General features: G+C 47.7%; 1 protein-coding gene across 5 annotated transcripts in view; it reads right to left on the minus strand.

Annotated features, from left to right (window-relative positions):
* The window catches only part of Arhgap22 (Rho GTPase activating protein 22), a 157,783-nt gene that overhangs the window by 94,514 nt on the left and 38,707 nt on the right, over positions 1-24,562 (minus strand). For all 5 annotated transcript variants that reach the window (XR_003377069.1, XM_026779908.1, XM_026779909.1 and 2 more), the window contains one exon: positions 5,210-5,409. Coding sequence is in view for 4 of the 5 variants with exons in the window: in XM_026779908.1 (XP_026635709.1) it covers positions 5,210-5,409 (200 nt within the window). In the remaining variant the exon portion in view is untranslated. The remainder of the gene's footprint in view (positions 1-5,209; positions 5,410-24,562) is intronic.

Consider the following 24,562-nt stretch of genomic DNA (forward strand, 5'->3'; position numbering starts at 1 on the left):
CCTTACCAATCTAGCTTATTTGTATTTTCAAACTCCGTATTAATTATTTCAGTTTTATTTCACTGACTTCTAAGAGCAAAGTTACTCAAGGATTAAAATAGTTCTCCACCATGCCTGCCACAAGACAGCAATTCATTCCTCCCCCGCCACTGTCAGGATCAGCACTTTCAGTCTCTTAAATGGGATTTTCTTTCTTTTCCCAAATACCATGTTTATGTTACTGCATCTTGGCACAGTGTTTTAGCCATTATCTGGAGGATTCCAAGCACAGCTGAGACCTGAGACTGTGCCTCTAGCCTCCTCCCGCTCTTCCCCCTTCCTTCACCTCCCTAGCGCTGTCTGCTTCATCAGCCCCACCCTGCGCGCACTCCAGCAGTGAGAAGCTGGCTCACGGCAGTATTCCTCTGAGGACACATCCTCTCCATTTTCTCTCCAGAGCTCCTGATCAGATGGTTTGTCTGTCACGCTTTTGTCATTTCTTTCCTCTTCTAGGTGTCCCAAGTTGGAAGTCTCACTTCTGTCCTCCTAGGGAAGGTTTTGTTCTCTGTCTCCTCCGGGTTTGCAGTCTTTCTCAAAGGAAGTGAGGGACAGTTCTCTGTTGCTGGGATGTGCTAGGGATTGAGCTCAGAGCCAGGCACAGGCTGGTTAGTATTCCTCCTCTGAGCTGCATCCCCTTGAGAAGGGGTTCACTACGTTACCCATGCTGGCCTTGAACTTATGATACACTGGCCGTAGCTTCCAGAGCAGCTAGGAATTCAGGCCTATACTACCAGGCCTGGTAAAGAATTTTAAATGTGGAGCTTCTCCCCTCTGGCATTTCTGTTTCTATGGCTGACACTTCTCCTTCTCCCAGCCTTCCTCATTTTCCTCCTCCTCCCTCTTCCTGTTTTCGTCTGAGTTTCTTTTGCCATCTTGGCCTTTACTACTAAGAGGCTAAAGTCCTGGAAGTTTGATGCGTTCCGCCTGGGCCACTGTCCTCGCAAGCCCCGGAAGTTCTTCACTTTCCTCTCTGGACCAGGGAGGAGGCTGCTCCTAACCAGAAGGCCCTGAAAGCTAAGTGTGAAGTGAATTTTTTTTTTTTTGAGACAGTCTCTAGCTGAACCTGGAGCTGGTGACCTAATTCAGCTACATTGGCTGCCTAGCAAATGCTGGGACCCACCTGCTTCCTATGTGGGTGCTGGGGATTGAACTCAGGTCATCATAGCACCGGACTGAGCTGCCACCCTAATCCTCTGACAGCTTTTGAAGCTGACTCTCAACCTTGGCTCTTGGTCTTTGCTCCTCTTGGTCTACATCCAGTGCTGCCAGTTCCAGCCGGTTGGGACAGGCCTTTTCTGAAAGTCTCAGCCCTCAGCCCTGCCTGGGATCCAGGTCAGTCAAACACACCAGCTGCCTCTGGCCAGTCTGCCCAGCATCAGAGGCTGTCTCTCTTGTCTTAGCTCTGATTATAGTTGTAACTTGTTAGGGAGTTGAAACAGTCAAGTTTGATTTTCTAAATCTGCTGCCCTTACCTAGAAGGTTAGATTTTACTTCATTTTTCAATAACTAGGAAGGAATTTTGAAGTGTGTGTCCCCCACCTCAGGTCCTGGTTTCAGGGACCCTGCTCAGTCTGCTTCCTTTTTTGTTCAAAGGTCCTGGTGTAGACTTCCCCCATTTTTTTTTCCTCTTCAAGACAGGATTTATCTGTGTAACAGTCCTTGCTGTCCTGGAACTCACCTTGTAGACCAAGCAAGCCTCAAACTCACAGATATCCGCCTGCCTCTGCCTCCCAAGTGCTGGGATTTAAGGCGTGCGCCACCACCGCCTGTCCTCTCCCCCTCCCCCCCATTCTTTTGCTTACTTTTGCTTCTCATTTTTAGGCCCAATCTCCCCAAACTTCCTGTCTTTTAAGAAGCAGATAATTCTAGTTTATTCTTGTTTATTATGAGTGCTAAAATGTCAGCACCTACTCTTGCTGTCCTGTGGCTTGCTTTGGACTCTTTCTCTGGTGCTACGGTTTTTCTATCTTGTACTTGCTATTTCCATTCTGGTCCATCGCTGCTCAGTGCCAAGAGACACACAGGTTAAGGCCTGAGATCACCAAAGTGAGTCTCCAAGGAATGGAAACGCACAGAGCTGCACACCAAAGCGCACGAGGAAGCTTCATGCCATGGGAAAACATTTCAAGCAGAAGTTGAAATTACAACTCAAAAAAGACAAATGATACAGCCCTGGACCCCTTCCCTGGCGAAAGTGCAGAGTCTGCTGACTAGAAAGCCCGGAGCATGTTCTGGGGAAGGCTGGAGGGATGAGGGCAGATGTCGGGATCTGGAAAGCACTCCTGCTTGGCCTTTTATGTCTGAGCTCATGCGAGCCACCTGCCTCATCTCTGTGCTATCAGTTGCTGGCCCTCCTGGCCTAGGCGGGACAAAGGAGAAGAGATAAAGGCTTTGAGAAGGAACGAGGGAACAAGGACATGGGCTATGACTGATGCTTATCTGAGCTCTGGGCAGTATCACAGGCGGTTGGATGTACCCTTTCCTGACAATTACAACAGCTGGCTCAGGCTCTCCACGGAGAGGGACTGACTGCTGGGCTGGGCTGTCACTGTGAACAGTGAGCAGGGCGTATTTTATGGGAACCAGATACTGAGAATTAGTCTATTACACATACTTCATGAAATTAGATAGGGATCTGTGGGTTGACTGTGACAGCAGTTGGAGATCACACTGTAGAAGCTAAATGTCATATTGGACTAACAGTGGCCTTGCGATTAGGAACTTGTACAACAAAGCTGCTCCAGGAGTCAGAGTTGGTTATGGAACGTCGGTTAGGTCCCAGTACCCTGGAAGGGTCAACAGATACAGAAAGTCACAAGAGGAGTCTTGAGCAGAGACTGGTACCTGTTGGGGTAGGCTGGCTCCTTTCACAGATGTGCCGTTCTCCCTGGAGATAAAGGACCTGCACTGACCTGGGGTGGGTATAAGGTTACTATACCCTTGTGCATCCAGGCCAGTGAATGGGGGATGTGGTTACTATTGTTTGATTAGCTGCTCTCACTAGAAGCTGTCAAGGTCTGGATAGATGGCAGCAATGGGAAATCTGGGAGAGACGTGCTCTAGAGCCGTCTTATTGGAGGTAGGGATGCCTGGTCCACTACAGGGTATACAGCAGGGAACACACGGGAGAGCCTGGAGTAGAGGGATCTTCACCCAAGTGAGGGGACCTCAGGGCTGCCAGCACCTAGCATCATGCGACATCACAATGAACAACTTCCAAAGGAAGCAAGACAGGTTGAGTGGAGCAGGGGGTGACAACAGGAGTCCGGTGTACAACGGTGAACTTCTGGTAAAGAGCAGCTAGCGGCTTCATTTATTGGGCATGGCCTCATCACAGCCGGGTCACACAAACACCAAAGCAGAGTGCTCTGCAGGACTGGAGTCATATAATCCTTGCAAGAGGTAAAGCCAGGAGTCTGCAGCCATGGCCTCTGCCCCCATGCATTGAACCTCTATGGATCATTAATATTTCTAGTTATATCTAGACTGAAATGGGCAAATTGTGTCTTCTTGTCATGAACTGCTAGACAGTACTGCTTATGTTTAGATTGCCCCAGGTATTATAAGCAACCTGGGCATGGTTTTAAGTTTGTGGGAGGGGATACAAAGGCTACACGTGAATAAATAAATCATTGTACACAGGGATTTGAACACTGATGGAGGGTTCTGGAACTGTCCCTGCAGATAGTGTGGGACAGCTACTATATTCCCTGGGGAAAGAATACAGAAGGGATGATAACATGTGCCAAGCCATACCCCCATCAATGCTCCAAGTTGGAAAGGACACTCAGACCCCTTCATTCAAAGCCAGAAGTTACAGGGCCTTGGTATACAGGAGACCGTGCATGTCTCAGTGGTCCCGCAGCATGGGAAAGACCAAATGGTCCATGCAAGCAAGATGTGAATTTGGGCCAAGTTCTGTTACACCCATGTTGAACAGTCTGAGAATGTCAGAAGTGTCGTTTGGCTTGCTTGTATCTTTTCCGTGTCCCCAACACTAGCTTTAATAGAAACAGGGCAGAGGTAGGCTTCATCCCACAGCCTGCAGTAATGGAAGGAGCTGGCTACAAATCAGTCACTTGGTGGCTTCACTTCATGTATTCCAATGGTTATCTCTACTCATGGTTTCTATTCTGTGGTAGTTACGTTACCTTGCCTTTCTGAAATATATCTGCACTCAAAATGAAAACGTATTGTACGCTAATGCTAATGAGCTCAATCCACTGAATTATATGCTTTAACAAGGGATACTATGGTGCCATCTATGTCATGCAAATTCTACAATAAAAATAAATACATAAATGATTAGAACTGCTTTAGGGAGATGGCCACATAGGTAACAGCACAAATGGACAAAACTCATGAGGGTGGAGCAAACTACGGTGAACAGGATGAAGGCGGCTCTAGTCCAAACTCGGAATTCCTGATCTCATCAGTCCAGTTTTACACAGGAGGAAAGCAAAGCCGTGAGTTCAGCGGATCTGAAATGGATTGGAAGTCCATCTAGTGTGCTCCCTGTAAGGTTCGGGACAGTCACTCTTTTTTTCAACTTAGGTTTTATTTGCAAAATAGAACAATATTACCTACAGGACGGGGATGATACTGGAATCTAATTGCACAACAATTCTATAACCAAAGGCCAGACTTAGCACACTGAATGCTGGATGCTTAAACCTGAACCAGGTTGTCCACAGGACTCCTTCCCCGTGAGAGAATTGAGGCTGTTCTGAGTGGATCACCCAAATGGGGAGGTCCCCAGTAGTACAGGGAATACCCCTATTTGAGGCAGAGACTGCAGACGTCGGGTCACACAGGGATTCAGATTTCAGTGTCAGGTTAGATTTGTCTGGAGCCCATTTTCCTGGATAATGAGAATGAAATATTTGCACACATGTCTTTGTCGGAAGCGCTAAGCTGCTGAGCAGAAGACGGGAAGTGCCGCTTCTTAAGCTAGGCGGGAATGTACTCTGCCAATGTTAAAAGGAACCATTTTCATCTCGGAAGATGGGAGTGTGCTTTAGAAAAACAAGCTGTGATATGGGAGCATGCACAGGGGTAAGACAAACTTGAGTACTGTCCTTGCTTGTACTCACACTCAAAGCTTAGCCCCCACGCCCCACCTCGCTGTCCTGGCACAACGCCCATGGGATGCAGGACCTTCACACCTTACCTGGGGCTTGCTCTCATCTTTGTCTTTGTAATAGAAGAGCTGATCACCACGCAGCACGAACCATCGCTGCTGCCAGTTCTTCATGATGCTCCTCTGCTTCTTCAGCCAGCCGGCCTTGAGTACAGGGCCCAGCTTGTGGGGGGCCAGGGGCCTCCCCGGGCTCCGGTTCTGTTCCCCCATCACGAGGCTCTTGGAGCGAGCTGGAAGCCAAGAACACACAGTGAGTGTGGAGAGACCTAGGTCAGCCTTGCAGCTCCCATCTGCTCCCCACTGGATCCCAGGACCAAGGCCTGGGGCCCAGAATGGCAAAACAAGTTGGATCCACTTTCCGCTTGGATTTCTGGGGCATATGCCAGAACACTTCAGAAGCAGCATGGGTTTATGTACTTGCAGGGAGGTATACAGCCTTCCTTCATGAGCTTCCGCTCTGCCACTGGGATCCAGAAGTCTCCACTTCTCTGGGTTTAGTCCTTACGGATAAGTCTCACCCAGGGACCAAAGGTCCTTATCCTCCACATCACTACTCTACTAGTGCGGACATTTTGTTTTGTGTTTCTCTCCCATTCAGATCTTAGCTCTGGCTGCTGGTGATGTCCGACGCAGCCTTTAAGACTGAATTCAAAAGAGCCACCTCTTGGCCATTGGTACTGAGCTTACCAGCCTTGTCACAGCAGTGCTTTGACTGAGCAAGGAATGCGGCCACCCCTATGCTGACCTCCTACACTAAGGGAGAATGGTGACCCTACACAGTGTGCTTTTCCAGAGAAACTAAAGAGAAATTGGAGGGGTGATTGGGAGCAGCACAGCCTTGCTCCTTCCCACAACACAGCCACCACTGTCTTCCAGCAGCACCGGGCACAGGGGTGAACATGTTGTATTTGTATTTCAGATGGATCTACATCCTGCTCCCATCTGGATGATAGGCCTAGCCCTATGCTGCATGATACAGGATCACACTTAACCCTGATCACTGTTTAAAGACATTGGTCTGTCTGGTTATAGATTTGCCTTTCCTACATGTAATGTTTCTGCTGCATACCACCTGTGGACTTATAGAATCCTTATCCACAGTCATGATAGTCCATACGGTATTGCTTCGGACCAGGAAACTCAAGTCACAGCCAGAGAAGTGTGGCAGTGTGCCCTTGATAATAGGATCCACCGGTCTGACCATGTTTCTACCGTCCTGAAGCAGCTGCTCTGATAGCAAAACGAAATGGCCCTTTGAAGATGCAGTTACAGCCAGTTATGTGGCAGTAGCCTGGAGGGCTAGGGCAGGGCTCGGCAGTATATGCTTCGAATCAGCGTCCATTATAGTATGTTGTTTCTCCCATCTCCAGGAATCAAGGGGTGGAAAAGGGAATAGTTCCACTCTCGATCACCTCTAGTGACCCACTTTTCCTAGTGACCTTAAGTTCTGCTGGCCTAGAAGTTTTGGTTCCAGAACAGGGAGCACTCCTGCCAGGAGACATAACATTCCATTGAACTGGAAACTCTGTCTTTACCCTGGTCAGTTTGAGATTCTGATGCCTTTAGGCCAACAGGCTAAGAAAGGAATAAGTGTTAGCAGGGGCGGTTAATCTAGACTACCATGCAGAAATTGGATTGTTTCTCTCCAATGGAGGTAAGAAAGATTATGTCTGGAGTAAAGGAGCTCCTTTAGGCCACCTCTTGGCACTTCCATGTCCTGTGCTTCATTAAAAATCAATGGAAAACTGCAACAGCCTAATCCAGGGCAGATGGCAAAGGGCACAGATATTTAAGGAATGAGGGTATGGGTCACTCCTTCAGGAAAAGAGCCAAGGCCTGCTGAGGTTCTTGCGGAAGATGGAGGAAATACAGAATGGGGAGTAGAGAAAGGTGGTTATAAACACCAGCTAGGGCCATGTGACCAGAAGCCAGCCAGGTTTATAACTGACATGTTTCTGCCATATTTTGTTAAGAATGTGTTTGCACAGATATTTGTTTCCTTTCCTTGATTTCTAGATCATGTAATGTAACATCAATAGAGAGACTATCATTGGTAATCAGACTTAGGTTTTACAAAAAGAATTACTAAAAGAACATCCCTTGGCAAGGCAGACATCTATGGGCTCCTAGATCTTGTCAATTGACAATCAATATTAACCATCAAAAGTCCACCACTTGTCGATCTGACACCAAAGATACTGTGTCAAAGCTATAATCTTCACCCCTCATCATCACAGGCTCACGGCTATCTCATAGTGAAAAATGCATCCAGTCCAACTTCAAACATCCCCACAAATCTTCAACAGTTCTAATACATCAAAGTGTACACACAGAGTATCTTCTGAGACTCGGGAAATCTCTTAACTGTGAGCGCCTATAACATCAAAACAAGTTACACACTTCCAATGCACAACGGCACAGAGTAAACATTCCTGAAAGAGGGGTGTGAGGACATGGCAAGGAAAAACTGGACCATAGCGAGACCAAAACACAGCAGGACAAACATCAGATTGTGCAGCTCCATGTCCGTCACTGGGGCTCAAACCATCTAGGACTAAAGAGTATGGGAAGCATTTCACCTCAAGCGCTGCCATAGCTCTCTCGGGCCAGCTCCAGTCTGCGCTTGCACTTTTCCTTGGAAGATCTCCTTGTGGCCCTAATATCTCCAAAACCCTGAGTCTCACTTCAACAAGACTTTATCTTTACAGTTGCACACAATGGACCCTCAGGGCCTCACTGCAAAAACTATGACCCCCAGCATACATTGTCTGGCTTCAGCGGCCAAATGGAACCGTCCCTCAAGTGACATTCTCAGTTTCTGCTCTCCTCTGAAATTAATTTGGATTTTCAGAAAACAAAGCCTCTGATCTACGGGTTCTTATCCTTAGGGCAACTTTCATATTGTTCTTGTACAGAGATGTAGATTCCTCTTTAATGGCGACAATCTCTTCAACAATTATAGCTACTTTTTTTCAGTTCCTATCCTGTCTGATATCATGCTCTCTCTGCCTGCTTTTTCTCCCTCCTGCTTGCCAAACAGCGCATCTTTTTGTACTTGTTTTCTCTCCACTTGTCGTTGTCTTTTGCTGTAAACCTAGGGAAGAGCAGTGAGTAGTAGCCATGGCACATTCTGCATGCTATACTATCTAGAATTTCCTCACCAAATCACAAAGCAGTCCATCACTTTTGCATTCGGCATCACTGACATTCTCAGGCTACGGGAAGATTGCAGCTAGATGGTTTTCCAGAATATGTTCTTAATGACTTGCAGCTCAGTTCCCAAAAGACCTATTCTCCTCCAAAACACATTGTTTATGATTCTCCCAGCATTCTGTCCCTCCCCTCACTCACCAGAGTGACTCATCAAACCCTTCTCACAGCACATTAGGGATTTTCTAGTTCAAACACCTAAAAAAACCACATGGTAAAGTTTATCACGGCAACAGCCCCACTCCTGGTACCAAGTTTTTGTATTACAGCCCCACTCCTGGTACCAAGTTTTTGTATTACAGTCTCACTCCTGGTACCAAGTTTTTGTATTACAGCCCCACTCCTGGTACCAAGTTTTTGTATTACAGACTCACTCCTGGTACCAAGTTTTTGTATTACAGCCCCACTCCTGGTACCAAGTTTTTGTATTACAGACTCACTCCTGGTACCAAGTTTCTATATTAGTTATGTTTTTTGTTGCTGTGGCACAGTTCTTAGCAAAAGAAACTTAGGGAAGGAAGAGTTTAACTTTAGTATACAGTTGGAGGGTACAGTCAAGAGAAGCCAAGGCAACAGTAGCATGAGGCAGCTATCACATTGCACCTGCACTCCAGGTACAGAAGGAGGCAGATGATGGGGTTTGGCTTACTTTTTCCTGTACGTTCAAGCTCTAGGGCTCTAGTCAGTAGAATGGTTCTGTCAATGTTTAGAATGGGTTTTCCCAGTCCAGAAACTCCATTACAGACATGAGATTTGTCTCCAAGGTGAGTCTAGAAGTTGACAATTGATATTAGCTATCATGCCATGGGGTCTAGTTGAAGAAATATAGACTTTGGGCAAACACTTGGATTTACCTCACTGCCAGCACTATGAATTTCTTTTCAGTCTACAGCTCAGCAACTCCAGACTATATAGGTTTACAATGCCTGCTGCAGAGCAAGTGGGAGGAGGAGGAGGAGAAACTATCCCAGGGGAGGAGTGATCATCAAGCCCTGCCGAGTGCTTGGCACATCAACTGGTAGCCTTGGAGATGATAACCATGATAAAGGGAATAGGAGTTGAATGCTTACAGGGATAATTAGTTTCCTGAGTCTGAGCAGCCAGCAGTGGGCCCTCATAACAGAAGAGGTCTTTCTATGGCTGTTGGCACTTCAAGTGCCTTTATATACGGCTTCTTCAAAATCGTGTATGGCTGTGATTGGCACACCACTTTCCTCATGACCAAGAGTGCTGCAGATCACACCTTGAGAAGTCACACTCCAGAAATCAGGAGGTGCAAAGGACAGTATTAGTTCCCTTCCTCTAGATGGTTGATCAAGTGGGACTCCCTGCTTGATCAACTAGGCACAGGAAACACCTGATTCATCACTGATGGGGAGACCCGCATGTCTGAAGGTCTTTTTTTTTTTTTTAGGTCCCTTTCCTTGCCCACATGAGGGTATGTGTGCCCCTTTGATTGCTGAGATTTCTTTTCTACGTGTCAATGTGTACATCTCCAAATCTTTTTTTAAAAAAATATTTATTTATTATGTATACAATATTCTGTCTGTGTGCATGTCTGCAGGCCAGAAGAGGGCACCAGACCATGTGGTTGCTGGGAATTGAACTCAGGACCTTTGGAAGAGCAGGCAATGCTCTTAACCACTGAGCCATCTCTCCAGCCCTCCAAAGCTTTTTTTAAAACATCAAGCTCAATAAGATTAAGACATCTAATGCATGGATTTTTGTGTTTTGATTGCCTGATGTGTCTAACTAAAGACTCGGCAGGCGGTGCTCTGTGAGTGAGGATTCTCTGTCGTGAGTGGGTTGGCTTAATCTCCACTGTCCACTCTTGAATTCTTCTTTGTAGGTCACCTACAGGGAGGCGTTTAGAACCTTCCATACCCCACGGAAGATGGAATAGACCCCTCAGGTGTCTTCAGTGGGACATGAGGCTCTGGACTGTTTTCGGGCTGTATTTATAGATCTGTCTTTATACTTTGTTACAACAGACTCTGATAGTTGCTCATTCTACCAGACAGACATCTTCTCTTCCTCCCTCTAGCATACTGGGAAGGGCAGCTGACAGCAGAACTTGACAGTCTCAGGGACCAATCAGCATAGATGGGCCCTCCAGAGGACACTGGGTGGGGTCTACAGATGCCAGATGGCTTCTCTAGGAAGGCTGAGCTTCCTGGGCCCAGGCCAATGGATGCAAAGCTTGGCAATACAGGCAATAAGTGATGGCTGCCCATGTTATTGGCATGCATGTCCCTTGACATGTCAACACAGAGTGAGAGGCTTTCCCTGATTGTCAGGCTGTAGAAACCAGCCCTCTCAGGAACTGCAGGTAATGGAAAGCAGGCCACACGGAAGCCACATTCTAGGGGGCGGGGAGCAACTCCAGTTCTGCAACTCCTCAGGGGGCTTCTTCTTGCACGGGCCATGTGGACTGCCACGTCAGCACAGGTTCTTCTCCCGAGGTGATCAATCATGAGTATACTACTTATCAGACCCATGGAGCTTCTCACAAGAAAAACAGCCACTGGCATGATTTATTAACAACCACTGTTCCTGTCCTCAGCACTTCCTTTAATCAATGTATCCAGTTCTGTAAATATTTAAACCAGGCCCTGAATCAGGGGGCATTGACAAGCTAAGGCTTCAGAACTGACAGGACTTGGCAAGCGAGCCAGAAGCAAGGTGGCCCGGGGAGGATAGTAACCTGACCTTAGGGTCTCTCTACTCACCACAGGATACCAAGACTCTCTTCCCCCGTTTGTCCTCCCTCCCTCGTAATCAAAGAGTCCTGATAAGTACAGGGCAGGATTCTGAGTGGAGTTCCTGACGGTTAAAGGGAAGGAAAATTAAACGAAGGTGTAGACCGTGGGGCCGCAGATCTCTGCAGAGCCCCTGAGAAGAGGGACAATCTCCACAGAGTCAGAGGGCCAGGCTTTGAAGGGCAACCAGAATGTGAATTGCCCTCAGGTCAGGACAGGCAGGGCTTGTGATTTTTAAGGAGGTCAGCACAAGCACGGTGTCCGTTCTGCTACCTACCCTCACCTCAGTATGCGCCAGCAGGTGGTCTGCTCTCGCGGCTTCTCTCAGGATAACCCATGCAACTGCTTCTCATCTTCTCGGCACTCACATTGGAAGACATTGGCCCCTCCAAACCTTGCTCTGGCCAGATACTGCCAAACATGGTTTCGGCTTTTGTCATCTTGGTGACTGAGACACCATCATCTCCCTACACCCCTTCCAGATTTTTTTCCCTCCACTCTAAAAAGCCTTCCTGCTAAGTCTGTATTCAAGACTCACCACCTGCTTTGACTCCCTCTGTCCCTCCTTCTTGCAAGATTTTCTCACTGTTGCCACGTTGTCCCAGCTTCCTCCTCTCCTATCCGGAGTCCTCACTTATGAATGGGAGGCTCGTGTGTCAAGCCATCTACAAATGCTCCCCAGAAGGTCTTGGGTCTTTCTGGCATGAATGAAACCTCAGTGTGAAGCTCTCCCAAACCTGCTGAGCCTCATCCTTCTTCCAGGACTCCACAGCTCGCAACGTCACACGCTGAGGTACTGCCCCCCAACTTCATGGGTAGTTACTTTCTAAACTCATTTTCTCCTGTGTTCCCCCCTTTCCTTTCAGTTCCCTTAATGACTCAACTCAGATATAACCATCCTTGCCTGGGCACCACCTACAGGCCTTTCCCAAAGGCCTATGCAGCAGGCAAGGAAATGCTCTGCTTGAATCTTGAATTCTTCCACTAACAAGTTACATTTTACTGCTTGCAGATGTGCAAACTGAGGTCTTTGGAGACCACAACAGTGGTTGGAGGCTGGCAAGCGCCACTGTCTGAGGTTCTTAGTTTGGTTGGCCTCATGCCTAAGCACCAACCCTGTCATGAAACAGTCTTGTCCTCTCTCCAAATGCAGTTATGATCTTGTGGTCCCCAGAGTCAGCCTCATTCCTGCCCTGAACCACGAGTCACAGTATAGCCAACATAATCGCATAGCTACCACCAGACCCAGCTGCTCAGCTAACAACTGCTGAACGGTCTCATGACATGTGCATGCACCCATCCCCACATCTGCTCAACCCAAACTTCTGGGCAAATGGTTTAGAATCTGGATTTCCGGGCCCGCTGATGTGACTGTAGTATGGTTACTGCCCTGGGCTCATTACCTTGTAGGGGTCTGATCTTCCACCCCAGGTAAGCCTCCTCCATGTGGTCCTTCACAATGTCACCCTTTTCCACTTCACCTTTGACATCCTATAAATAACTGTCTTCCATGTGATATTGCTGTCTGCTCAGCTAGCTGCTGCTCCCTGGGTGCACAAGAATGGTGTAGTCACCTCTGCCCCTGGAGCTGGCCTGAGGATATCTTTCAGTCCAAGGAATGATGGATGGGGCCTGGAGCAGAGGGAAGTAGGCTGGAAGTGAGGATGCAGGGAGGGGAACCAGAAACGGAGCTAGAAGATATCCAGCCCTCTTGTGGGGTGCTCTATATGTCGTGTGTGTGTGTGTGTGTGAGAGAGAGAGAGACAGACAGACAGACAGAGACAGAGATGAGAGACACAGAGAGAGGGAGACAGAGACAGACAGAGAAACAGAGACGTACCCACAGAGAGGCATAGAGACAGAGATAGATACAGAGACAGAGAGAGATTGGAGAAAGGTTGCAACATACTGGATTATAGATTATGCAAGATGTGTTCAATAATAATTGTTATAATAGTAGCACCAGCTGCAGTTCATGTGAACTTAGACATTACATGCTATGCATGGGCCTTCATTTTCTATCTGGATTATTATTATTTTTTTTTACACAAGTCTCCTCACTACTTCCATTTTGCATATGTGCAAGCTGAGGCCTGCAGAGGCTGAGACGGTCGCCTGAAGTCCCAGCACTGGCAGGTCATGCACTTTGCTCTGGAGTCTGCATTTGCTGGCTTCAGGGCTAGTGTCCTAACTCCACAAGGAACTGCTGCGGGCCCTGATGACCTCTCCAGGAAGCCTGTGCAGGCAGAAAGAAGAGACTATGAGTAGAGTCCCAAGAACTCTTACAGTGGAAGGGAGGAGTGGTGCAGTGTGCAGGAGGGCTGGCATACCCCTCGAGCCCTGAGGGAAAGGCTGAAGAATGCAGGAAGGACAAGCTCAATGAAAGCCTCTGGCTTCCTGTTGGATGATGCAGCGAGAACGGCCCTATAGGGAGAAATATGGACCTCCCTGGAGGAGGGAGTGGGAGAGGAGCGAGCAAGATGAAGAGGGAGGGGCTGAGGGGTTTAGGACAGTAGGACCTGTATGTGACAACAGTACACACACACACACACACACACACACACCACACTCACATATACACACATACACATGCATGAACACACACAAATACACATGAGTCTTAAAAGAAAATAGGGAAACCTTTCTGAAATCCTCCTTGTAAGGACAGGAAGAAGGGGAGGAAGGATTCAGAGAAGGAGTTTCCAAAGGTACCAGCGTGGGAGTCTGCACTCAGGTAGGGCTTGGGGTTGGTTTCCCTGGGCTAGTGGGAAGCCATCCCAGATTGTGACAGAAGGCAGAGGTGTCAATGGGTCGGGGCAGTCTTACAGCAGTGACCAGGTCCTCCACTTTGGAGGTCCCAGCAACCACCTGTGTAACTATAGTCCTCTGTCTTAGGCCTGACTGTACCCCATCCCACAATTGCTTGGAGCTTCCCGGAGCCAGGGTAGCCGGGCAGACTGTGCTGCACACGCCACAGTCCGGTGAGGAAGCATGGGCGCTCTAGTCATACTAGTTCTGGCCCAGCTTTCCCAAGAAGTAGACAGGGGAGGCATGGCTTCCTTTCTGTCTGAGATGGGAGAGAGAAGAACACCTCTGTGTGATTAGTGCTAGGGTGGAGGGGTGAAGGGTGGGCAAACATAGGTGTCTGTGACTGCCACGGCTGAAGCCAGGTGGCAGCAGGAGTCATGTTGATCCTGCCCTCTCAGACAGCACTTCCTACACTGGCGTCCCAACAGCACCCTCTTGCCTTTTCCTCACTGGGTGCCACATGCTGCCACTGTGCAGTTCAACTCTGAACCTGAGATCAAATGCCATATTGTCCCGACAGTTCCAGTATCGCAAACGGGAGTTGAATTCTGTCTTTTCCTGTCCTGGCACCTGTTTCATAGGCTCCCCATCTCAGTCAGTAGAAGCCTCATTCTTGGGCCCACCCCCCCTCCTCAGTCCCTGCTGTCCATCCTTTCCTGTCCCCCACGCCTCCTCATTCTGCAGCCATCTCTTGCAGTGAGCAGGCAGGGAGTTTTCAGAGAGGGGGTTAGAACAAGATGCTCATTGGAACCCTGCAGGATTTCACAATCGCCGACTTACGAGGGTCCTGGGGACCCAGCCTCATGACTTTACAGTCCTTCTCAGGGCCCAGCCCCCGCTACAGTGTCCTCTGCAGATATGGGTCTGCTCAGTCCTGTGTCCTCCCTTGATACCATTAGGACTTCCTCAATGTCTCAGCCCACTCCATTTCTCCCATAAATGCCTTTCTTCTGAGGTCAACAATAATACACAAACTCCTTCCCTCCCATTTCCACCTTTCAATTTCCCTGCGACATTAATCGTCACACTTGGGACTGATTCTGGGACCACCCCCTATGATTATTTCAAACCTTTCAGAGGCTCAATCCCCTCATATAAAACGTCAGTATTTATCCATGACTTACACAACCCTCCCAGATACTTCCCTTCTTTCCTAGATAACCTATGGAACCTGGTACAATGTGACGTCAGCAGCCACCACACCGCATCCTTTGGGAAACAATTGTAAGTCAATGTCTGTACCCATTCAACACACACAGAGCTGTTTTCCTCAGCCCGGCGTCGGCTGTATCTGTGGCTACAGGGCTCATCAACATGGAGGGATGTATGTTTAACTACTGTGATGGAACTCAAGGAAAGCAAGCTGTAGCACATTACAGGAAACATAAACTCCTCGAAAGGGGGGGGGGAACCACTAGCCTCAAACAGAAGACATCACAATCGGGTTTTGGTGGCTATAGGCTTTTGTATAGAACAGGGTCTGTGAGGGACATATCCCACCTAACAGTTCACGTGTGTGAGGGGAAGAAGGGAGCTCTGATACTGATGGATTTAAACCATTTATGTAAGTTATATGGAAGCTTTTTAAGTGAAAGCTGCCTGGAAGGGAGCTGAACCCCTTCGGATGTCTAAAACAATAACAAACATAATGCTAATTTGTGAGATGTTTGAGCTTTTCCTGTGACAAGCACCATAACTAAGAGTACAAACCCCAGTTCCTGTCTGTGGGCTGCACTAGGCAGGGGACAGGCCAACATCACATACGGCGCTGGGCTGGAGAAAGCTTGGGCCTGGCCTCTCTACAGACCTTCCAAGGACCTGGACTGGCTGTTGTATGGATCTCCCTGTAGGTGAATCCTTGGTGTGCTGGGGTTTCCTTCAGCCTGTGGAGGTGTGCAGTGTGGGCCAGCAATCACTTACCTGGGGCGACTATTGATGCTAAGGAATTCTTCTGAGAATGGTCAAAGATGCTTTTCAAATCATGTTGTGCAGCAGCCCTGCCCAGATTCTCTTGGGTCCCTTTTCGTATCTTCATGCTCTCTCTCTCTTTCAGGAGGCTTCAAATTAGACACAATTCATTCCCAGGAGGATTCTCAGGATGGCCAGATTGTTTCAGAGCGCCCTTTGACTGCTAGAGTCTGGTTTAGCCTGAACTGGGAGAACCAGGAGAGCCTGGGAATTTATGTCATCCTCAGCAGGTAACCCTTGGTCAGAGCCGAGCTCCCTGAGGCTTCGGCAGAGACCTCCTTTTATGGCTTGTGTCCCATTCCTCCTCTAGAATTGGTCCTGTTCTCTGACCCACCCCCCAGCCAGGGAACCTCTTTAATAAGAACTGCGTGGGAGTCCTATTTTTAAGGTCTACTTTAGAGACCCTCACTGGACACATTCAATAACTTTCAGGAGCTTTGGAAAGGCTCGAGACAGTCCAGCTGCAGCAGCCACTGACCCATTTGCCCCTGTGGACCACAGGCTGGGGTTGGGCGCCCTGCAGCAAGCCTGCTGGTGTCTGCATCTGCAGCTGTGTCAGAGCAGCCGTGGCGCAGTATGGAGTACCGTGCAGGAGGAGAAGGGGAGCAGAAAGTGATTTATGAGAAGTCGGTGACTTTTTGAAAGCGGCCGGGGGCAATGGCCAGATGAATCTCAGAGCTGAACTGATTTAAAGGGTAAGCACTGAGGTCAAGAGATTGATTGGGAGTAGAGGGGTGAGGTAATGGAAGGGCACTGGGGAGGGGTCAGCGGGATGTTTTAGAAACTTAATGCGATTTGTAGGGGCTCTGCTGAGGTCGTGTGCTGTCCCAGGAGTGAGCTGTCGCAGCAGATGATTTATCGTACAGTGGCCCTAATGCCTCTACTGTTGTTGTTGTTGTTGTTGTTGTTTTTTTTCCTTTTGAACTGTTAGTGTTCCGTCTGAGCTCTGTTTGGACATCTGTTCTTCCCTGAGTCCTTCCTCTACCCAAGGTCTTGAGATCCAGCTGGGCCCTCAGAATAAGACTGTCTTCCCTTCTTCCCTGCCTGGAGAACTTTAAGGCAACAATGTATAAACCTATTCTCTAACCCCCATCAATGGAAATCTTAACTTTTAAAATAGTAATGAGGTAGCCTGAAAACTCTGGCTGCTTTTCATAAAGATTGTTTTAAAGATTTAAAAAGTCAATATAAAAGATTACATTATTAAAAGTTAGCCTCCTTGGCTCAGTTGGCCTGTCTTTTGCTAGGCTGTGTGGTACAAAGGCTGAAGGATACTTGGACTTCTCTTTACTTCCATGCAAGTGCACTCCAAGATTCAACCGCATACAGCCGTCATTTTCATTTATCCAGTCCTTGAATTTAGGGGCCTTCTCTATGTTCAGCATTGAGAGACTCTGGGGGAGGATGACTGCCAGGCAGAGCTAGACAAGGAGCAAACACTGCTGGTATCTTGGACACACAGAGGAAAAGGGCGCATGAAGCAGGCAAGGCTGAGGTCAGGCTAGGGGGACAAGGCAGTTGGAGGAGGCAGGAAGGCCATGGCCAAGGCCGAGGCAGAATAAGTGGATGAAATGAAGAAGCAGTATACAGGGAGGGCCAGGGAGCAAAGGGAATAGCCCAGCAGGAAAATGAGTTGACATGGGGCAGGGGGAAGGCTCTTAACCTTGATCTTGGAGCAACCATTCCTGAGCCCCCATCAGGATTCTCAGTTGGTCTTTTACCAACAGCCAATATCTATACAATGTAGATGTAAAGGACACAGTGAAGTTGGTAATGATGTGTGTGTTGTTGGAGACTCAACAGGAGCCTAGAGACACAACACTACAGTTTTCTAGGATTTTCTAGCTCGGTAGCTCAATGGAGAAGCTCCAGGCTTCCACTCATAAAAGGAGCAAACGCTAACTGGTCACCTCCCTAGATTGGCAAGCGTAGAAGGCGCAAACTGACAGCATGTGCACAGGGCACAGAGCAGCGGTGTGTTTAGCGCCGATTCTCTGCTCTGTGGGCCAAGCCTCTGGAAGTTTCCTTCCCCTCTCCCGAACCCTGTCCGGGAACTGCTGGCCCAGGGGCCATCCGTGCTGATCGCTCCCATATTCCCATTCACCAAAAGCCTACAGTCGGTGAGACTCAATAGCAATTTTAAATTTCAATTTCTGCCGGCCTACAAGCCATTAGCTTCGATCAATACAGTCTCTACCCTTGGTTAAGCAACAGCCCGGGTTGTTGATGATTTCAGCAGATGTCGAGCATGGTCCCAAGCTGCCTGGGTCAGGGAGGCAAGGCAGCCTCCTGGACCAGGCCTGAGCCAGTTCAGGCCTAGTTTGCAAATCAATCACTGTCCTCTTCAAACAAGGTCATGGCCAGCCATCAGGTTGTCTGGGACCTCAAGCCCAGCCCAGTTTTCTTCTGGCCCTCGTCTGGCTGTACTTATGCCCTAAGTGGCTAATGATGTTACAGACATTGGTATCTTCTGTGTAGGAGAGAAACCTCTTTGCCTGTCAGACTAACTGATGTATCTTGGAAAGAGAGCAAGAGCGGGGAGGGGCTTGAGTCTCCAGTGCCTGTCTGCTGGATACAACAGCAGCCTTCCCTCTTGGTACATGGGCCTTGAGTAGCAGCAGTCCAAAGGCCACAGGCCGGGGTAGGGAACAGAGAAGAGTGTATGTCCTTAGCCTACGTTCTTAAATACTCTGGTCCTTAGAGACTGGGCATGGGTTATGGAGAGCTGGTTAGTGGCTTCCAGCCCTGCAGGTGGTACCCAGGACAGCGTCCAGATAAAGACGAAACTGGCCTGCTGAGGCCAAGGCTGAGGACTCTGGGCAAGCCTGCTCTGATAGTGGCCCTTTGACCCTTCATTCTTTTGTGTATAGGAAGCACCCCTGCTCCTTTAAAGTAATAGTGGGAACAGTGGCCTGGTCTTTGGAAACTTGTTATTCCAGAGTGCTCATAGTTGGCATCGGGCCTAGCAGGCATGTGCAGGGAAGGCCTATTCCCAGGACATGGAGGCCATGACTGAAGTCACTTCCTGAGATATGCCAGCTCTCTAGTCATGTAAGCGGCATCAACAGCGGGTATTACTATCACTGTAAGCATAGAAAGTGCTGGAACTCTCAAAGACGTATCCAACCTCAAATGCAGGCAGGAGGGGAAGTTCCTTAAGTCTGTACCATCTAAGAAGGCTATACCCACACATTCACAAAATATGGAAGTCAATATAAAACAGAAGCCAGATCTGGAATTCCTCCACATCACCAGGTAGACGACAGAAGGCCTGCTTGCACAGGGTACACACTTTTGTACCCATGGCCAACATTGCTAGAATCCGCCCTCATTGTGACCAGGGAAGCAGTCACCAATCCTAACCCTGGCTCTTCCTAGTTCATGGTTCAGTGGGCGTGTCTTCCAGTAAGGCACAGCTGAGAAGACCAGGTCAGAGTGAATGGCATGGACCTCACCGAGCCTTGGTTCCTGCACTGCTGATGGCATCCTAGGGCCCTATGGGAGGGAGCAGGTGCGTGGTGGATTCGAACCAGCAGCTGCTGAGAGGCGATGACCCCCACCAGTCACAGTCACAGCTGGCTTTGGGAAGAACCTGCTTGGACTTCACCATCCTGGATTGAAGCTCAAGATGGTCTGGGTGCTAGGACGTTGAGCGCTTAGCTCCTTGTTCTCTCTCCTAATACGGCTGGCGACAGGAGTGAAGTCAGAGATTTTCACGTGAATGGAAAGCTCAGATACACCCAGCACCTTCCAAGCCTCCAAGTTTTCCCCACTTTCCATAAAAGAAAGAAGAAAGATGATGGAGTGCAGTGATGTGGACTGTAGGAGTTGTACCCATGATGCCAGGCATAGCCATGATGCCAGACACACCCATGATGCCTATCATACCCATGATGCCTATCATAACCACAATGCCAGTCATACCTACGATGCCAGTTACACCCACAATGCCAGGCATACCCATGAAGCCAATCATACCCACGATGCATATCATACCCATGATGCCAGTCATACCCATGATGCCAGTCAAACCCATGATGTCAAGCATACAAAACTTAAAGTGACTAAAGAATAACACTCCGCGGGGATAAAAATAGAGTCACCTTGGGAGGACACAGGAGGGGACTTCCTGGAGTTAAGGAAATTCAGTGTGTGTTGATCTGGATGGCAGATAATGGGGAGACATTTAAGATAAACATTTTATTGTGTATCGATGCCTCTTTATCCTCAGGGAATGGCTCTAGGATTCCCCCAGAGGATACCCCAAAACATCAATACTATGAATCCTATAGAGCTCTGTTTTCTCCTTTATGTACAGATATCTACAATAAAGTTAGTAATGTCTGTTTACCTTCTCACATAGCCTTTCTCTGTCATACTAACTTGTTCAGTATCAGTATTCTTGTGCCTTGGAGTTATTATTAAACAAAATAAGGATTGCTTAAATACACGTGTTGTGTTCCCATGCCCACCAATCTGATACCCAAGATGTCTTCTGAGTGAATAGTGGCGAGATGGTCCATCCAGAGTGGACACACCAGACAGAGGATGATTCGTGTCCCAGATGGGCACAGTGAGAAGTTGCGAGATTGCACCATGCTACAGCAGAAATCAGAAGCCACAGCTGGAATCAGACAGCAGCCACAATTTAAAATGCATCAATTCTTTACTTCTGGATTTTGTTTGTTTGTTTGGCCTTGTTTTTAGAGACAGGGCAGGGCCTCGAACTCACGGAGATCCACATACCTCTGCCTACCATTGCTGGGACTAAAGACATGCACTGCCACACCTGGCGACTTCTGGATTTTTTAAAAATTTAATTTGGAACATGGTAGATCCTAGGTAACTGAAATCTCACAGAAAGGGGAACCAGGTATAAAAATTATGTCTCAGTAGAAACAAATAAAAAAAATAGAAATAAACAACACAACCCTAAACAACAGATTAAAAATCCATTCACAATGTACTTTGAGGCTGCTGTCATTCAAAGATCCTCAAACTGGGAGCTTTTATCTCCTCTAGTTAGATTCCCTGGGCTTGTCCAGAGTCCTATGATGATCTGAGCACTTCTGTAATTTCATATTAGTTCTGGAAGGCACATTTGGGAATCAGTGTGTTCTCTGAGTGAGGTAGAGGGTCTGGACATCAATGGAAGACATGTAGGCTTGGGCACCTCTGTCATCAGGGTAGAATTAGCTATCAGCAGCAGTGTCAGGTCATGGCCTGGGTGTAAGGACATAGCCAGGTGAAGGAGACCTGTGAGTTCCCTTCTTTCCTTTAGGATTCCAGCTTTGAGGTTTCTGCACTTGAGTGAACTCTGGCCTGTATCCTGTGTCCTACTTAGCTTTAACCTGACACAGCCTGGAGTCACCCGAGAGGAAAGCTGACTGAAGAATTGCCTAGATCAGATGGGCCTGTGGGCCAGTCTGTGGGGACAGTCATGGGTACTTACTGTTAAGGAGGACCTAGCTCACTGTGGGTAGTCGATCTCAAGGTAGGTGGGTGATTTTGGGTTATATAAGAAAGCGATCTAAGCATGAACAAGTCAGAGTGAGACCCCAAGCAGCTCAGTGAGCTCCCAGGTCAGAGCTAAGGCTACATGGAATAGTAAGCAGTTGCGCCCTCAGGGTCCTGCCTTGAGCTCCTAACTTAGCTACCATGCACTCCTCCTTGGCACGGCTTAGGAAACCCTCTGCTGTCTTCGAGCCCATCTCTGAGTGAGATACAGGCAAAACCAGAAGCCACATCACCTATCTGATTATATTTCTTTATGGCTCTACGCTCAGGCCTGGATGTGATCTCTCCTAGGAAATCCTCAGTGTATTTGGCCTTTGTGGGCATAGGCAACATTGGGTCACCATGGGCATATTCTGCGAAGACACGCCACTCCGAACGAAGCAATCAGAGGGGGCTGTGGACCCCATGATGCTCTAAGACCAGAAACCTCCAGGATTCTGAACAGTTCCCTCGTCAGCTGGGATGAGTCAGCTGGCTCCTGGGTTATCATTCCCTGGCAACATCTCAAGTAATCCCACAAGCCTCAGACGTGACTCCAGAGCCTGCATTACCCAGCTTCTGTCCCTACCTCTAGAGGAAGCCACATTTTACCTTTGTACAGCCCTGTGATGCACAACAATAGCTTGGTCACAAGGGGCTACATGTAGTCGCGATCCCATAATATTATTGTAAAGATGAAAAGTTGTCAGAGCTAGTGGCACAGTAAGGGTCACAAGGTTGTAGAAAGCACATTGGTCGTGTATTTGTAGTGATGCCAGTATTAACAAACCAATTCTGTGATCAGTTTTATAAAGGCATAGAACACACAATTTTGTACAGTACATAATATTTGATAACCATTAAAACTCACTGTTTGTGTAGTTAGTATCCATATTTCTCAGCATTATTTTAGAGTATACTACAACTTATTTTTCAAGGCAATTAACTGAAGGCTAGATAGCATTTGCTGCTCTTGCAGAAGGCCTGGGTTCAGTTCCCGGTACTCACATGGCAGCTCACAAGCACCTATAATACAATTCCAAGAGATCCAGCATCCTTTCTGGCCTCTGAGGACAATGTGCACATGTATTGTACGTAGAGCCATGTATGTACAATGTATTGTACAACATATTTTGTAAATCAGGTAATCAGTGATGTTAGTGAGCCCATGCAGTGTAGGCTGATGTGTGCAACTGTATTAGTGTTTGATCATGAATCTAGTCTTCAATGGCCAACTGTCTCTCTAGCCTGGCATGTTAGTTTTTCAGAGAAAGTCTAGAGTATACAGAAACTAAAGCCAGGAAAAAGCTTATGTGACAAGGGTGCAAGGGATCTTTTGTATGGTTTCAGAACGTGTTTGTGTTTAAAGCTGTCTAACAAGGGTCAAAAGGTTAACTTTAAAAGGTTTACAAAGTAAAAATGTCACGGCAAGTTAACGTTAGCTTACTACTGAAGGAGGAAAAAGGCTTTTCATTGACATCTAGTGTCCAGTGATGTGCAGTGGTGACCTGGGCGTCTGCACGCTCTCCCCGGTCACTCCCTGACTCACCCAGGGCAACTCCAAGTCATGACAACCCGCATGACAGACACAGCAAGAGCCCCGAACAGCTGCAGGTATTTGCCTTTCACATTATATCTTATTATAGTTTATATGAGAACTGTTACATAATTACATATGATTGCCTTCAATTGTCCGTAAAATGTGACATAATGTTGTGCCCAGGAGAAACAGGGTGAGCCATGCAGCTCAGGTGCCCACCGAGCCGCATGTGAGTATGTGGTGTTGGCAGAATGACAGCATCGCCTAGTGGTGAATTTCTCAGGATGTATCCCTGCCACGGCGACACAGGACTACAGTTTTCCCCCAGTGGTTATCACGTGTTAAAACAGTGTTCATTTATTGACATGTCTCGATTTTTCCTTTTTAAGTGCTATCTATTGACTTTTTAGCTATGGAAGATGATCCCCCCCTACACACACACACACACACACACACACAAGAATCCTCCTCATGGTTCCCCTACAATTATATGAAAGTTGCATTAGATCAATATATAGAACTCCCATCATTAGTGCCATGTGATTGCCAGGCCCCTAAGAGCGCTGTACTATAACATTACTGTTTTTCTCAGTTTGGATATGACTCTTTGTTTTTCCATTTGCTTAGTTCTCTGTTAGGTGATGTTCTTCCAGTCTTAAACACTGCATCAATTGCCTACATCCAATGTTTGTCCAGTCATTGCATTTTGTAACCCTCTCGCTGGAGGCTTGCAGGGTGATTGACAGAGGTCTGTAAGTAGGTTGGGCTAAGGACAAGCAAAGGATTTAACATTAGACAAACATGAATGTCGCTTCCGCTGTGTTTGCTCAGGACACTCAATGATTTTCTTCTCATACCTTTCAACATGACATCAAAGGTGCTTCATTTTAGTGTAGCCATGAGAATTGAGGAATTACAGCAAAAATGCCTTCCTCATTGAGGGAATTTAAAAAAGAAGTTTACTCTCGTGTGTGTGGGGGGGAGGGAGTCCTAAGAACAAAGCCACAGAAAAGACTCCCTCCCACCCAGCGGCCCTCTCTTGCTGCCCTGCAGTAGCGGGGCTCCCCACTCGTGGAGGCCCTGGGAAGTGAGCCACAGCTACTTCAGCCTCACTCCGTAGATTTCTTCCGAAGGAGCCCCCACAATAGACACAAATTTACTCTGAACTATTTCAAATGAAGGCAAAATGGTTGCAGGATTGGTGACATAAAATAAAAACTTACAGATGCCTCAAATTAAAAAAAAAAACAACTTAATATCCAAGTATAGGATAATTGTAGAACAGGTAAATATTTGTAACATACGGTCAAGGTAAGGATAGGTTTTCCTAAGAACCTCAATGAGTTAAAGCAGAGACAAGAGCCAAGCCTCCTAAGCTAATGCCTCCCTATGACTGATTGATTGATTTACTTATTCATCCATTTAAAAATAAATTCTGAGTGCTTACTAGGCACCAAGGGCATACATAATGTTCAAAAAGAAAAACGGTCGCCACCCTCATGAGCTTAGAGTCCAGTGCAGGTGACATATTTTAAAAGCCACCCTCAGAAATATGTAACTGCCACCAGAAGGAAAGACTGAGGAACAAAGGTGCGCAGAGCA

The sequence above is a fragment of the Microtus ochrogaster genome, chromosome 6, assembly GCF_000317375.1.
Source record: "Microtus ochrogaster isolate Prairie Vole_2 chromosome 6, MicOch1.0, whole genome shotgun sequence".
NCBI classification, from domain to species: Eukaryota; Metazoa; Chordata; class Mammalia; order Rodentia; family Cricetidae; genus Microtus; species Microtus ochrogaster.